We start from the raw sequence: 17,470 nt of genomic DNA, 5'->3' as shown, positions 1-17,470 counted from the left end.
TCATGCTGATAATGTAGTCAGAAATTCGGAGCGACCTTTCTGTTTTGTCTTTTAGTTGCTGCGACAGACCTTTCTTGTTTTGGGCGTACAAGAAACCATCACAGATGGACTCTTACCACCCATCATATATTTTACAGGTAATAAACCAAAGGAAGAGGACAGCAGTTTAAGGTACCTTTGTTTTTTTTATAGATTTTGGGATATTTATCTATATTTGGGTAAATTATAAAGTTATGTTTTATTCCCTGTAAAGTAGGAATAAAAAATGTTTGTAAAAATGTTATTTATTTTTAAAGCCCAGTGTCAGTGAAGATGGCATAGTCTGAAAATCTGCAGGAACATCTCCCAGAATTCTACTACGATGTTGCCCTGATGATTGAGGTAATTCACCTCTTAGGTAATGCAGATATACATACACCTTGCAGAATAAACTGCTTCATCAGAGCAGAAATTGAATTTTATTTTAATGATTCTCTACCCTCTTACTGCTTGAATTATTAACATTTTGCAGATACTGCAAGGTGTATATAAACTTTGGACCTCAACTGTGTCTATTGCTTTCACTCAACTGAACCATTTATAATGACTGGATATGTTTTATATAGGGCCGGGACTTTAACGCGTTAATTTAGATTAATTAATTACACAAAAATAACGCGTTACATTTTTTTAACGCATTTTAATCGCACTTATTTTTGCACCGCGGAACGTTTCTCACTGGATGAGTTTCGGCGGACCGATTATACTGGAGCACCAACTAGCGTTCAAAGAACGGACTTGCGTTCTCGTGGAGACCGGTCTTGCCAAGCTTCCTTGGAAGAACGAACTCGGAAGGACGCGAGAACACAGAACGCACACTTATGAGAACTGAGATGTACTGCGTTCTTGCTTAACTGACCGCATAGTCTCAGCATAAGCAGCGACCAATGAACAATAAATATTACAAAATGTCATATTAAAACATTTCATACTATTATAGATATTACTTTCATATAATTGTATTGTTTTATTTTACAGCGTTATATGTTTTACTGTTAAGATTCATTTTAATATGCCAATAAAAATGCAGACTTTCTCCGGGTCTTATAACTTTATTAAAATTAACCAAAACAAAACGATAAATGTTTACTTTCAACTTGAAGAGCCGTTAAGTATTTGTGAGAGCGACTTTAAAGCTTATAGGCTTCTGTACACCGGCCACCCACAGCGTTTTCTGGGATTTCTAACGGCTCGATTCTCTCAAGTCTGCACTCGATGCATCCTCACTTTCAAGAACATATCCGGGCACTTTCATGCATCCTCTGTACTTGCGTTCTTGAGAATTGGAACTGAACTTCGACGGTTAATGATGACGTAGAACGAGAACACAAGGACGCTAGATCGCTGAAGAACGCATATTGAGAAACAGCCAAAAACAAACCACAGTGAACATGGACAAAGAAGCTGATGAGACCGCTTTGGTTGGCCCTGTGGATGGGAAATTTAAAAATCCATATAAAAAAAACTTACTTCTCACTGTTCTCAGGTCAAATATTTATATGCGATTAAAATGCGATTAATTTCGATTAATTAATTACAAAGCCTCTAATTAATTAGATTAATTTTTTTTATCGAGTCCCGGCCCTAGTTTTATAACAATGTTTTTTTCTGACTTTTTTATAACAAATTTTTTTCTGACTTTCCTGCCTCTTTGGAACATTTCCGTTCACAGAGACCTTGGAGAGATGGTGTGCAGCTTCATGACATTTGAAGTTTACTGCCGATGAAGTGCTTCTGGGACACTGACAAACAGCACTTCCCAGCATGTTCATTTGGAACTTTATTTATTTAGTCAAACTTGCATTCACTAATGCTGGAGTAAGATTTTAGAAGAAACCGTTCGGTCCGGTTTAATGTTGGTGCTAGTAAAGGTTTGAGAATTTATGGCCTGGTTTCACAGACAGGGCTTAGACCAAGCCAAGATTAGGCCATAGTTCAATTAGGACATTTAAGTCATTTTCATTGACATGCCTTAGAAAAAACATTACTGGTGTGCATCTTGAGACAAAACAAAGGCACTGATATTTTTAAATATCAGTCAGTGGAAGTTTCTTTCAGTCGAAACAGCTCAGAATTACATTTTAGTCTGCGGCTGGTCTTAAGCCTTGTCTGTGAAACTAAGGGTACCATTAACACAGTTTGGTAATGTTTTACAGTGAGGTCTCATTTGTTGTACGAATGATAATTTTCTTAATATTTTTTTTTGTATTAAGTGTGTGTTTTTGTGTTAGTAATCCTATACAATATATAGACCAAATGACTCCACAAGGATAGCAATACCAGTAAATTTTCACCTTGTGGGCATTTTTAGGTCCCCAATGAGGAAACGGGCTTATACGTCATACAGAATGATGATTTCTATGATGGCGAGATTAGGTACTTTTGTATGTAAGTGATTTTGCATTATTCTCCAGACTCTTTCTAAGTGTTGCAGCTGTGTATAGTGTTGGGTTTTTCTTGTGCATAAGCAAATAGCATTTTTGTGGATTTGTTTTAGAGAATGTTTTGTCAATAAATGCAGTGGGTTTTCATTTTGTGTTTGTGTTGATTCTAACTAGGTAATTAAGAGATTTAAAAAAAAAAAATGTAAATAGCCTATACTAAATTTCAACTTCATTGCCAGAGATTTATAACATTGAAGTACATTGAAATGACATTGAAGTATATTTTAGTTCACATTAATTGCTTGTTAGTACATTAGTAGTACACTTTAACCATATTTTAAAGACACTAGAAACAATTATGAAAGTACATATAAAGATGTACTAAAAAGTACCACTTAAGTGGTTTAAAAAAATCACTCAAAAGTTTAACTTATTGCATTTAATATCACTTTAAAATGTGATATATTTGAAGTTAATTACAATAACAATGTATTTAAGCGTCGATAAATAACTTAATTTGCACTTATGTGTGTTCTTTTAAAGTATATTATTTCTGCAATAAGTACACTTTATAAAAGTACACTTAAGTGCACTTCTTTTTCACAAGGGCAGGCTGTTATTCACAGTGCTGGAAAATGTATATGAGGTGACAGAAAGGAATTCACCCTAAATAAATCCCACCCTGTTAAATGGGGCCTTGTTATCACTGACTGCTGCGCTTCATCCCTGCAAAGCATCATCTATTTGTCACAAAAGCCTTTAAATACAGCTAACCTCAAAATTTACACCTATTCCATAGTGAGAACGAACCTCCTAGCACAAGGGAGAGCAGGCATGATTGGTTTTAAATGACATCCCTACTGTGAGAATATACTGTCTCACATAAATCTTGCTGTAAGCTTATATTTTTGGTTGTGACTAAAAATCATTCAGAGCTTTTAGCTGATGATTTGTAGTTGAATACATGCTTGACCTGTAGGTTACAGCAGCTCTATGTACAGTCACATTGAAGTGTAGAGGAATGCTACAAATGAAAACCTGTGCTTTTGGTTTTGGGTGAGTGGTTTTGGTAATAAGGCCTCCTGGGATGTTTTCCATAATGTCTGCAGTGTTCACTGTAACATTTGGCAGCACACGCAAAGGATGATAGAGTTACAGACATAGGAGATCTGTCTAAGCAAACAACTTTGGATACTCTAGCTGTCTAGATTCATCCCTGAAGTGATACAGTTAAATTAAAACAGGGACATTGTGAACTCTACTGTGTCCTCAAAGCTCACTCTGGTTTTTCACACATTTTTATGTGATGTCAACACATCGGAGGGGCCACAATGACTGCTCTGTACATAAATAGCATTTAAAGTCATCTCATGTGTTTGAAAACAGGCCTGAAACAATCAACATTCAGTGCATGAATAGTCCTGGGAGAAACATCTGTTTATGAGGATTTTACTGGCTTCAGTGCGCTCAGTAAGATGGACGGATATATCAGTATAAACTCTGTCCTGAGGCAACACTCAAAGCAGCAGCTGCCCTGTTTACTGGCCTCTGTTATCCTCTGAAGGTGACTGAAGCATAGCATAATTCACAGTAGAGCTAAATGAGCCTCAGCTATCAGTTCCATTAGGGGAGAACACACACAGTCATTCACAAACACACACTGAATGTCATTCTTCACTAATCTATTAATACTTCAGCCAAATAAGACTACTGAAGCGGACTGCACTGTCTAGAAACATAATGCAGATTGTTGCTTTTTTGTGGTTTCTTTATTATATTGAGACCTATTTTCTCAAAATGATTTCTAAACGGGCAATTTTGTGATGTGAACATTCAATAGACTTTATGAGTTTTAAATAGAAGACAGATGTATGCTGTACATCAGATTTGGATTCTTCCCGTTCACTTCTAAATCAACATTTTTCCATGAACATATAAACTGGCGTATTTTGAGGTCAATTATTTTGGGCAACCCAGTTTCTGCATTATATAAAAGCTTTGGTTTTAAAAGTTAGACATTTAAACTAATATATTTCCAATTAATTATTTTACATTATTAATTATTTACAGTCAGAATGCATATTTTTAATGAACTAATCCTTTACATTTTTAAAGGTACACTCAGTATTTTTTATGTTAACAATAAACATTCTGTCATCAACACAGTATGACAATATGCTGACACCAAGCTATGTGGGTGTAGCATTTCAGTTACCAATAGCACTGAAGCAATGCAGCATTTCCATTATCAGCGCAATAACAGGAGTTATTACCAAGAATAAATAAGTAACACTTTGTCTGGTCATGTCATCTAAACATGACGAGACCTGCTCCATGTAAAATAAAACAGCTACTTTTTATCTCATGTGAGTGTACGTGATCTGAACATTTTTTATATACTCATATGAATATACTAATTTCTTTATGCATAAAACCTAATTAAGGGAACAAAAAGAAGTGCATCTTTGAAGGCAAAAAACTTTTTAATAATAAATAACAAAATTGCACACACTGTAATCCATACCTTGTTTTTACTTTTTAATAATTCAACCTTGTTCCTGACATCCTTAATCAGATTATGAGGGTAATGGTTGTGTGATTCAGTGACATCTCCAACAGGCAGAGGATCGGTGTTAGGTTTGCACCTATAAGACAAAAACACACACATTTAGAGAAATCATAATTGTTGAACCAACGTTTGTAATAAGGAATGATATTTCTGCTATGGAGCTTACAGAGGAAGTTTTTGCCTTTTGACATCAAAGCAGGATGTACATAAGGAAATACCAAGGCGTACAGTCATAAGATTTCAGTGAATACCCTCTACTTTCAGTGAGAAACAGAAAACAGGTCTTCCCTTAAAAAAAGAGCAAAACTGTTGGGCAAATAACCTTTTTTAGCTAACGTCTGTCAAATACATTTATCTTCTGCAGTTAAACACAAGGTTTCATGGAACCTGAATTAATCTTTTTTTTCTGAATTTGAGGGCCATGTATCAAGTCATGTGTTTTATGCCTTGAACCGGCAGGAGACCAAAGACCTGTTTTGCATCAATCTGAGTGGAGGAACAATCGGATTAATGAGAGTCGAGGTCGGAGAGGAAACCACAGCGTGACAGGAAGGGCTGAGTCATGCGTCACCGTTCAAAAGGAAACACCCCCACTCTCTGGCCGGCTGAGATAAGGCTGATCCTAGACCTCCATGGTCAACAAGGGACCATTGATAACTTCTCACAGCCCCTTGATTAAGAAGACTTCTGAGAGATCACCTTCATGAGCGCAATAATGATATCTCTAAAATGGGATCCTTGAAAACACTGATTTTATGGACACTTAATGGCACATCACAACTAAAATATGATCATGTAGAGGATTCACTCCCACAACTCCCAAATATGGCAGTGTGAGCGTGGCTACTTTTTCTTTTTGGTCACTGCTCAAGAAATAAATTAATTTTACTGAAAATAAAAGAAGAATGGTTCTGTTTTTCTTCCAACTAGGGCATTGCAATTACCCTCCAATGTACCTCTCTCATTAGATCAAGTCTTCTCACCAACTATATTAGGAGCTGTTGTGTTTACTGCCATCGCTGATTATATTTAGAATTGGCAAAGTGGTATTTTGGCACTGTGGTAAAAAGCCCAAAGTATTTTTGTCGCAAATTTGGCAGTACCCCTTGACAAATAATTACTCTCAATTACGAGAAAATCTTGTCATGACACCAACTAAGTTCAGTGGACATGCGTAGCGTTTATAAAGGTTCACTTAAATGCTGGCACTTACACTGCAATGCTCTTGCTTTCAGCACAATGCAAGCTTGGGGAATGAGAACAATAAATCGTATTCACATTTGCAGAGCCAACGACTGCAAAATGTAGCTCTGGGGCTATTTTTCATCAATAAGCACACTTTATTTTGGACCGATGTCAAGGAAACGGATGCAGTTCATTTGAATAATGAGAGCTGTGGGAAAAGGCCAACATTCATCATTGACTTTAACACCTCAGCATGAGAAGAGAGCTTCCTTGCAGGAGGGTGACAACTCTTTATGGATCCACAAACCAAAATGTGTGAAAATGACAAGAAAAACCAGCCCGTCACAATTTTTGACACAATGAAATGTGATTATAAGTAATGCAAACTTTATCTGATGTGAAATACTAAAAAGAAGACCTGTTGATTCAAAGTAAATTTGAATATGAACAGTAACAAGAATCAGTATTTCTTTGTGTGTGTGTGTGTGTGTGTGTGTACTATTGACTTACTCTGTAAGATCAGGGCTGGGGTCACACGGCTGCCAAAACCAGGTAATGTTTGGCATGGGAATCCCAAATGCAGTGCAGGTGAGCTGGTGCCCCTCGTTATATTTGTAAGCTTGTGGGCCTCCTGGAGCCACATCCTCCTCAAAGATCTTTGGTTTCACTGTGTGCGTATGGACAGAGATCATCAGTCATTTAAATGGTCAGTCTGAGAAAAAAATACAGATCATTTGCAGATCACTGGCTAACACTAAAATACCTTTCACCTCATAACTCCAAAATAGAAGAGTAAGAATATTCAGGCTTATACAATATTCAGGGAGCAATAAGTGCATCTGTGCTCATGACAGAGAAAAACAGCATGTTTGAAGATTTAGCATTAGGCGGATTTCAGGATTTGATGAATGATGCCCAAAGACAATTGCAACCAGAAATATCTTAATACTGTTTCCATAGTTTTTGACCTTGGTTTTGCTTTTGGGTCTGTAATGATGTCATATGCTTCGGTTCAGGTTGAGGACAGAGACACAATAAAATAAATATTTTATATTAGGCCAAAGAAGGCAATCATAGTTGTGTACATTGTGGGATGGAATGTACCATCCCACAATGAATGTACCATCCCAGATTTCCCTTTCATTTTCCAAAAATTAAAGGGAAATCTGGGCAGCACATTATCAAAATCTCTGCTCTGACAGCACATTCCAAAGCTTTCTGAGACGAGCATATCAATTCATCTGCTTACGCTGATTTCTCCCCAACACATTCAAAATTTGCTAAAGAATCTGTTTAACTTCATTGATTTGTAATTAAAATGCAACTAAAACGATTTGATTTTGTGCTGTTAGCTATTTATATTAGTGTTTTGTGTTTAGTTGTGACAGCACTATTTGGTCCAGTATTGCTTGGAGCAAAGAAAACCCTCAGATGATCGTATTACAGGCTTTCTGCATTACCCCTGACGTCCAGCCTGTAACTGAGGTTTCTGTAGAGACCCCTCTCCTGGTTTGACAGAGCGATAGTGAAGATCCCAGAATCCTTCTGCCTCACTTGTTTTATGGTGAGGCTGTAGCCTGCTGTCTCATAACATGTGGAATTTTCTGAAATGGCAACTCCATCTTTGTACCTATACCAAAAAAATAAGACCCCACCAATGCAATAATCACACAATAAAATTCATTACTAGTGGAATACTTTTACATGGTTGCTACACATTAAATTCCTCTCATGGCATTTGAGTCACATTTCTTTTCTTTTAAATGGAAAGCATGAATTTACCACAAAACTTTGTCTGGTGCCGGCAGGGCATTGACCCGTGGCTCAAACTGCACCTTTCTACCGTCTATAGCAGAGATGAATTTGTGTTTATTATGGGTCACATTGAGGAATGGATGCTCTGTAGAGACAAACAGAAAAACAAAATCCAAGAAATGTATTAAACTTTTCAACAAAGCACAAGTGTATTAAGGTATTGGCACAGCATTACATCCTCACCGTATACAGTTACTTTAGTTGAATAATGAAGCTTTTTGTCTTCAATTGATGCTATGCACACATACGTGCCCTTGTCCTCCATTGTCACATTAGGCATGATTAATGCGTTACTCATCATGACTGTTTCACCATCTTTGACCCTATTCTTTTTCATTTCTTGAGTGTGATTGATCTGAAAGCACAGACAGGAAGTTCAGAGGATGTCAGGCCGAGTTTTACATAACGCCAGTTCAAATCAGGTAGCAGATCTGAATGGGTACAGCATTGATCTAATACTGAATGGCTTTAGGTAAAACTGCAGCATCTTTAGAATCTTATCATCTCCTGATAACTCACCCGACCCTTAGGGAACTGCCACTCAAAATCAATTACGCCATTGTAAGTGGTCTCTGCAGAGCAGTTGAGGATCAGGGTGTCACCGACCACTACTTTTGGTCGTTCTGGTTTGATGGCAATGTTTTTCAGCTCCGCCGCTAGGCACAGAGAACAGGAGGTACCAACATGAATCCAGGTTATGTCATGAAAAAAGCTTTTGTAATTTTCATTGACAGATTTCAAAAGGTAATTGCGTAACTGGGATTTTCTCCTTAATTAAAATGACTCACTTATCCTTAAGAGCATGTAGACTGATGAAAATGGTTTGTTATCCACACTGGTCATACACGTAATCATTTGGTAGCTGTCATAAGGTTTCAAGGGAATCTTGAAACCACTCTTTGGATCCCACTCCACCCTACTTTTCACATGATCTGTCATAGGATTATTCATCTGAAGAGCAAGAGGAGAGAATTAATTTAACAAATTTTCTTACAAGTGACCGTTCTTTCAGTGAAGAAGGAAACAAGTTGTGTGAAGCTTTTACTGCCTATGATTAGTAGCCCATCCAGTAATGAGGAAAACAGGGCTGAGCTTGTATGTGAGAAACTGATCATGCTTGAGTTGTATACCCAATTTTGCTTCTTTTGTTTGTTCGGAGTCCAAGTGCCTTGCTAGGAAAGAAGGGAAGGAAGGAAACAGGAAGGACGAATGCCACAGATTATCCAATGGCAGGAAGGTTACATTACTATCTGTGCCATCTGGCTTAGAAGTGTTTATCCATAGCAAAGAACTGTGAGAAATGACCATAGACCGACTACATGGCCATTGTGGAAAAAACACTACCGTTGAAGTTGATCCCTGCCAGTGCAGTTTAGAATCAGAATCAGAATCAGAATTAGCTTTATTGCCAGGTATGTTTGCACATACGAGGGATTTGTTTTAGTGACAGTAGCTCCACAGTGCGACAGAATGACAGCAACAGGACACAGTAAAAAAATAAAAAATAAAATAAATAATGTACAAATATACAAAAATGGACAATGTGCCAAATAGCACAAACACAATATACAAAATAGACAATTCAGTATGTAGAGGACCGAATCTACTTTCACATATCATGTAAGAAGTTGCTTACTAGTATACATAAAATAAAATTAAATAAAATTAAACATTAAATAAAAAAATTTTATTAAATGAATAAAAGTTTACTATTCAAGTACAGTTTTGTTTCCTTAATCTAGTCTTCATGAACATGATGCGTTAAAAAAAGGTATTTTATTTATAGCCTGAGTTTCTATTTTCAATGAAAAACAACAGTACAACACTACCTTCCTGTTCTTACAGGAAGCAGACAGAGTGACTCCTTAGGCCTCCTTGAGCTTCCCTGAGCCTATGGCACACTGTCTCTATCTGTATACACATGCTCAGGGCTTTGATGGGTGTGAGAAACTCTGAGACGCCCATGGTCCAAGGCATTTTTCAGTGTCAGATCATACAAAACACATCCTCTTTTTTCATATTCAAGGCTTTTGAGGCATAGAAAGCAGGTAAAACATTCACCTCCTCTGCATGTGGCCGTAAATTACATGTGAATATTTTTACATTAAGTGGGTTTGAAAACAAAAAAAAATACTCACAGTCTCAAGGATAACATGTTGATTCGGGGATGTTGTTCTGCATGGGACCACTAAAAAAGGATCCTTCCGATATGCAAAAAGTGGTTTTGCTATCATGTGAGCCTCCACAAATGGATGATTGTGATCTATGATTTAAAATGATTAAAATAATACAATAAGCACAAAATAATAAAAGTTTGCTTAGCACAAAGCTAATTTACCGATCACAAACACCATAATTCATTAATTCATTTATGATTTTAAATGCCATTTTTAAAAGTATCAGACGTCAGGCAATGCCTAGAGATCCAGCCTAAAGGAGCAATTAAATATCCCAGATAAAGTCAGATCATTTTTCTCTTTAAACGGCAAACTGCCACACAGGCTGCTGGATAACAAAACGGAAACAGTTTGGAAGCAGGGAATGTTACTGTACAGCTATGCTGCGAGATTGGCGTGATTAAACAAACAAGATCTTCTGTGTGCTGACAGTGTTCATGTAATAAAATATATTTTTTAAACAAACTTATCTCGCATAAACAGTGGAATCACATAGTGAGATGAACCAAGGGACTATCAGGTAATAAATTGGCTACACATGCAGCAGGCCGCAGTGGTAGAGGTCTGCTAAACAAAACAGTTGGTGAGCCAGAGACTTGGTGAGCTTTGTTGTCATTTTCACAACTAAAGTTATCTTTGTCTTTTGCTATAGATAAACTGCAGATCAGCTGTTTTGGACATACCCTACCGTTCAAAAGTTTAGGGTTGATAAGATTTTTTTATTTGATATATTCATTTATTTGATTAAAAGCTAGGCTAAATCCAGCAATACTGTGAAATATTATTACAATTCAATATTACAATCTCTTTTGAGGGACATATATAACACTCTTGCTTAAAATGTTAACAGCTTACGCAGTTGTCGGGAGGCACAGGAAGACTCTAGCAGAAGCCCAAACAGGAAATTATCAAAGACCAGGCTTCCAGAACAATCAAACTCTGTTTCCATCTCTCAAGACTTTCAGCTTAATATAAAATCCTTCCTTTTTGTGTCACTGATTTTCTATTTCCTAGTCTTATGACAGCTAGGTTCTGTCTTGCAGATACTGTCCACTTATCAGTGATTCAAATCTTCTAAGTGAGTGCAGTCATAGCTGCATAGTCACTAGCTCCATCGCCCGGCTAACAGGTTTATGGCTTTGTTCTAGTTTCAGTCATTAGGCAAAGTTTCTCATTACTTCATTTATTTTTTATTTTGAATCTCAAGCTTTTCTAATGGCTTGGAGTTTTTCCAGGTCCTGTTTTACACAGAGAGACCTCAAAATCTCTTGTGGCAATTAATTGGAAGGAAAGGGCCGAGTTCCTTGGTTTATCCAGTAGGGATCATTTGTAACCAAAAACAGTGATGTACTGCTAATCTCTGGGTCAATGCTAAAAACATTAATACGTTTTCTAATTATCTTACCTTTAACGAAAACATATGTGGACACCTCATGATTGCTAGACTTTTGGTGACTGCATGTGTAGAAGCCAGTGTCATTGTGCATCAGGTTGTGTATGACCAGCTTGCTGCAATGCTTGTGCATTGTCTCCTCACACGGTTCAACCCATACCGATGACACATCTCTGTTAGCCAGCTTCCAGCTCAGGGAAGTTGATCCTCTAATGTAAGTCACAAAATCAGCAACAATAAGGACAATTTCATAGACAAGTAGACTTATGCCAGATTAAATAATCATTGCAGAGAGTATCTGCAGCTACAACATTTGATTTTTAGCTATTCATGTCATATATTACAGAACTTAAAAACAAAATCAGGAAAATTACATAACCAACCACATACAAACATATTCTGCAACCTTTTTTAGTTTACTCTGACATTACAAATGTAATCCTAAAAGTAACTGAAATGAATCAACAGCAGATGTTTTTGATTGGCATTCTGAGCACAACTTTAGAAATAAGCATAAGGAGAGTTTATAGAAAGACCAAGTTTAAAACAAATCCTTCATTGACTGATGCGTCTGCGGTTCCTGATTACATTTGTATTAAATGTTACAAGAGCTCTTTCTGAATTACTGAAAATGAGTTTTTACTCTGAGAGAATGTCAGATTCTTCATCCACTTTCTCAGTGGGTTTATTTTGGAAAGTTTTTGCTAGTGTCCCACTTTCACATGGGAACAGGTATTTATTGAATGGAAGTGTTCAAATGTTTCAAACAGTGTTTGTTTTTTAAAAGGGCACATTTGAAGGACCCCAGTGGAGAATCAGACATATCTCACATACTGCTGCTGCCTCTAGACTGATGGGTCATGCAACTTCAGCCTCAAATCTCTGTCCAGAGCCAAAGGCAGTATCTGCTTCTGGCTCACACGGCCTTCTAGGGAAGCGTTACATTAGTTAAGATTCTTCGGGGGCAGCATTCCTGGCATAACTGCAATAGCATGGAATGCTCTCTCAGAATCTAAATGTGTATGTTTCAGAAGTCCCCCGTCCCCTTCTCTTTCCGCTACATTTGGATGACATAGATTTTTTTAGGACTATATTGCTTTCTGAGAGCCTCTCATCCCATGTCAAAGAAAAAGCAAATGAGTTTTGTTTTGAAGAGTTATGGTGCGAGATCAGTGTGCATGGACACACACCAGCTGTCACCCAAGTGCTTATACAGAATTTAAGGGATAGTTTACACAAAAATAAACATTTTGTCATTTACTATGTTTCAAACCTGTACGACTTTCTTCTGTGAAACATAAAAGAAGATATTTCTGATAAGATGGTTTTAAAAGGGCTATTTAAAACTAGTTGGTAGTTTTATATTATTCTAATCTGAGTTTAAATTTATTCTGTCTGAATACTGGAATGCTTAATTGTATAATATCAATCAAATTAGCATATTCTAGATTTAGTGTTTCTGTGAGATGGACACAGTACCTGCAGATGAGTGTGAGCGTGCCACCAACATGCTGAAGGTGTGTGTCTCCAGCAGGAAGCAGCTGTGGATCAGGCAGATGAGATCCCTCTACCAACCCTACAGAAAACACAATATAGCAAAACACACAATCAGTGACACACTAACATCGCAAGTACATCCCACAAAAGCCACAATGTGGTCAAACTAACAGGCTTTAACACAACACGGCAACAAGTTTCCAGGTTTCCAAGTGACTATCAACTTTTTGAAGATGTGCATTACAGTTATTTCTGGTGAATTGTAATGCAAGCACAATGCTAAACTGTGGTTAAGCAAACCACAAATGGAACACTCTAGGAAGTACAAGATCATTACAGTGTAATTTGGATTCAGAATGTTAAGCAATGGCCTTTCCGTTCTCATGTTGAGCTGGACTGTCTGTGCTGGACAGATTTGAGCTTGCAGAGATGTGGAAACAGTGTTTGAGCGTGTGTATACATTCTAGATCAGAGGAGGGCGGCCAGGGGTACAGCTGTGCCCCCCACGGAGGGGTCACCTCTGTCAGCACGTGTGTGAGAGAACAAGGCAGACCCAGATGAATCAGATGTCCTTAAACACATCCTTCACATCAGTCGGTCCCTATTTTCTGCCCTCTGCATAATGCCACCTTTTTATACTCTGATGAAGAACTTCATTTTACTCGGATCTCTTGAGATCTCTTCTGTGTGCTATTATTACAGTGAAGGTTCACTGCTGGTCTGGGGCCAGGCAAAGCTGATGATAGGAGCCATGAGTACGCTCGGGACAGGAAGCAGTATCATTCCCTCTGCTCCCCTGGACAGGTGACATTCGTCTCATAAGTGATTTCCTTCTTTTGAACTTACTCCCTAAACGCGTTCTGTTGTGGCATTGTAACACAGGTTATTTGTGTTGCCAGGCAAAAATGGTATTATTTGAATTTTTTTGTTATAAGAGCAGCCTTCTGGGAAATCTCACCAATGAAAAACACAATGTTAGATCAGCATGAACTTTGATTCTGGTCCAAGCTGGTCTAGCTAGGGGACCAGCAACGCAATGCAGATCACCAGTTTTTCAGTCCTAAAAGCACAATGCTCATGAGTGAGACATTAAAAAAGTGATGCAAAGATGAAAGGCATTCATCTAGTGCACATTTACATAAAAAACAAACAAAAAAACTATTAAAACAGTTAAAGTGGAATGCAAAAAACATGTTTTGTGTGGACAGGTTCACTTTTTTCATTGTTTTTATGTATTTGCAGACATCCTCACTTTTTCTGCGCCTCACATGTGTCACCATCTCAAGTTAAAAGAAGTGTGAACAGCCCATAATAGTTCTGGTAACTATTTGAGTCAGATCTTAACTTAAGATTTAATATCATAAAGTTGTGTAATATGGCATCTGTGTCCAAAACACAAGCTAAAAAGGATCATTATCAGGATGACAACAGCATTACACAAATTACTTTCTCTCTCTCTTACTGATAAAACACACTTACTAATAATAATGAAAGTCATGTTCTTTTACTTATGTAGTCCCCCCCCCCCCCACACATGACTAGTAGAAGCAGCTGCATTCACAGAATGAACTTACTACACCAACACTGCCACTTAATATGAACTTCCTCTCAGTATGCTTCAACATCATTGTTGTTTCACAGTCCAAGGTTAGTTAAGGGGAGCGGATGTAACTGGAGCTTTTCACGCAAAGTACACACCTCTATCAGCTTGATACCTCTGACCAGATGAGACATAACCAGACATAACCAGACATAACCGCAGATGTCCTACTCAAAAAAATACACTCCCCTATGGTGACTCTCCTATTGCACTACAAATATGTTCTGTAGATATTTAGACAGATTTGATTTGTAGATTTGCATTTACACATGCAATAAAACACACCTTTGTCTTTCATAAATCATGACAAAAAGCCGCAGACGAAACTATGTCAAAGACAGAAACTTTGCAGGTCCACCTCCCATCTCAGACAAACACTATTCATCATGAAATTTCCTAAGCTGAACATTGTCCACATGCTTTATGAGTCATCACACATTCTGATCAGGATGTTTTAGAAACACCGTACATCTTAATCCATTATATCAGAGTTATAAGAAGATGCTGTTCACACTGTACAACAGAGAGATATTAGTCAGAGTAAGTCAAACTGGATTTGACCGCTCTGAAATACGTGCTTACCACACAGAAGCTTTGGTCTGATACCAAATAAGTTTTTATGAGAATTATTGATTCCTGCTGACATCCACTTATTCTTATTTTCCCTCGAAGCCTCGTTCGCAGATGTATGCCTGCATGCAAACATGAGCGGTGAATCACATCCTATAAAACCCAACAACTCTCGCTGTCTTCACAGCTGCCCTGTTCAGCAGGGGCCCCCAGCAGCCCACTTAAGAAGAGTACTTTCTCATAAAAACCTCTTGTCTCTGTCCCTGTACACCCACGTATTCCCACAGCACACAGACCCCCACCTGCCCCTGATGTCTGCCCAGTGCTGACCTCAGTGCGGCACCTCACCCCCCTCTCCGCCAGCTGTGTATTGCATTCCTCCAGCACAGAGACTGAAAAATGCCAAAAATGAGGCTTTTTGTCGTGCTTCAAGGGGCCAAGGACCTGGTTTCCATTAAAGCCTATTAAAAATAAACGACAACCATGGATGAATGGAAAAAACACAGCACTGATGCTACGTGGGTTTCCATATTCAGCATGATTAGCCTACGTGCCTCTCGTGGGAACATATAAAAGACATGTCACTGTCAAAGGCTGCGCTCCTCCTAACCTCCTACAATCATGCAATCAGTCAACCAGGCATCCTAAGAGAAGGTTCATGTCCAGAAGAACAGAGAAGCCTTCGCAAAGATGATAGGTTTAAATGTTGAATGAGATGAAAGACAAAAACACTTTGAAATTAAACTGAAATGATGTGTGGGCTGACTTCTGGACAACTATTAATAATATCAGCATTGTGTTGCAAAACATTTTGACCAAAAACTGTTCAGCAAACATAATGTGTCATTGGTCCCTGGTGGGTGTTAAAAAGCTGGAACTTGGAAGTCAGATGATGCTTGAGTTTGATTTTTTTTTTTTTACAGATGTAATTCAATTTACTTGTGTACTGTCTTTTGTAGAGAGGAAATCCTGTCGCTGCCCAGTAAGCGTTGGTCATAATATGCGGAATTCCCTACTCTGTAGCTGGTACATGACTGCCTGTGCTTCCCGTCCACCCATGTGATGCACAGTGCCAGTAAAGCAGTCTCTGAGGACGGGGTAATCTTTTTTGGGCTTACACAACAATAGAAATGTATTGATCATTTAACCTTGTCAGAGTATCCATTGTGATTTCAAAGCTTTACAAGCAACGAAGGCTTCTTAATAAATAAAAATAACATAAAACAATAGTAAGCGTGTCCATGGGCATAGGACCAAAACGTCAGGCAACTGTTGCACGTGACCAATCACATAATAATTTCTTTCCTGTCTTTTTCGGAAGAAGAAAAAGTACCCTTCTGGGACATGTAAAATGCTATAAATACTGGAATTTTGCAAGAAAGAAATTTTATGTGGATATTTGGCTATATAAGCTGACATATAATGACAAGAGATGCTGTGACTGTACATTTTCCCTCATTATGTCATCTATATACTTTATATCATAAATCATGTAATATGTCTGGTAATGTACAGTAAGCTGTTCATTATTGCCCCCCAAAAAATTCCAACAGGAAGATCTGGTCTGTACATTATATGACGACTTATAGTTACTGGTCCCACTTTACATTAAGTAGCCTTAACTACAATGTACTTACATCAAAAAATAAGTACAATGTACATATTGTGTTCATATTTTATTACAAAACACTTCTGCTGCTGATACAGGTAAGATTAGGGACAGGTTTTGTGGTATGGGTTTAAGGATGTAATTACATGCCGGCATTTTAAAAAATATAAGTACAATGTAAACACATGTACACAAATTGTATTAATTTAAATGTAAGTACATAGTAGTTAAGGCCACTTAATATTAAGTGAGATCCATTATTATTGTTGTTGTTGTTACATGAGAAGAAAGACATAGCATAGTGATACAAGCCTGAAATGAGTACAAATAGGATAATCAAAAGTATTTGACCATAACAATACACAAGCGACCAATTAAAATAAAGTATTGTAAATTTACTACAATTCATGTGGTATTTCGATTGTGGTTATTCTGCTTCTAGTTATACAGCTTTTACATAATTGCTTGCTTGTGTAAGTTCTGCATAGCAAGGTGCAAGTACAGATTCAGTACTGAACCTATTTTGACTATACATAGTGCACTGAACTAATTAAATCATCTGCAATATACAGTAGGCTTTTATTAAGCAACATGAATAACACTGTTTGAGAAAAATGTCTGTCAGGCTTGAT

At 37.6% G+C, this 17,470-nt stretch overlaps 1 protein-coding gene across 1 annotated transcript in view; it reads right to left on the bottom strand.

Moving 5' to 3' along the window:
* The window catches only part of LOC306853708 (vascular endothelial growth factor receptor kdr-like), a 44,943-nt gene that overhangs the window by 22,151 nt on the left and 5,322 nt on the right, over positions 1 to 17,470 (bottom strand). Inside the window, exons 2-11 of the mRNA XM_079391320.1 lie at positions 13,042 to 13,138; positions 11,575 to 11,771; positions 10,131 to 10,255; positions 8,781 to 8,943; positions 8,512 to 8,648; positions 8,176 to 8,347; positions 7,960 to 8,077; positions 7,638 to 7,807; positions 6,688 to 6,844; positions 4,948 to 5,068 (exon numbers count right to left, since the gene is read on the bottom strand). Of these exons, the coding sequence (XP_079247446.1) occupies positions 4,948 to 5,068; positions 6,688 to 6,844; positions 7,638 to 7,807; positions 7,960 to 8,077; positions 8,176 to 8,347; positions 8,512 to 8,648; positions 8,781 to 8,943; positions 10,131 to 10,255; positions 11,575 to 11,771; positions 13,042 to 13,138 (1,457 nt within the window). The remainder of the gene's footprint in view (positions 1 to 4,947; positions 5,069 to 6,687; positions 6,845 to 7,637; positions 7,808 to 7,959; positions 8,078 to 8,175; positions 8,348 to 8,511; positions 8,649 to 8,780; positions 8,944 to 10,130; positions 10,256 to 11,574; positions 11,772 to 13,041; positions 13,139 to 17,470) is intronic.

The sequence above is a fragment of the Barbus barbus genome (assembly GCF_936440315.1).
Source record: "Barbus barbus genome assembly, chromosome: 33".
NCBI lineage: Eukaryota > Metazoa > Chordata > Actinopteri > Cypriniformes > Cyprinidae > Barbus > Barbus barbus.
The sequence above is the reverse complement of the archived record's forward strand: the minus strand, read 5'-3'. Positions and strand labels throughout refer to the sequence as shown.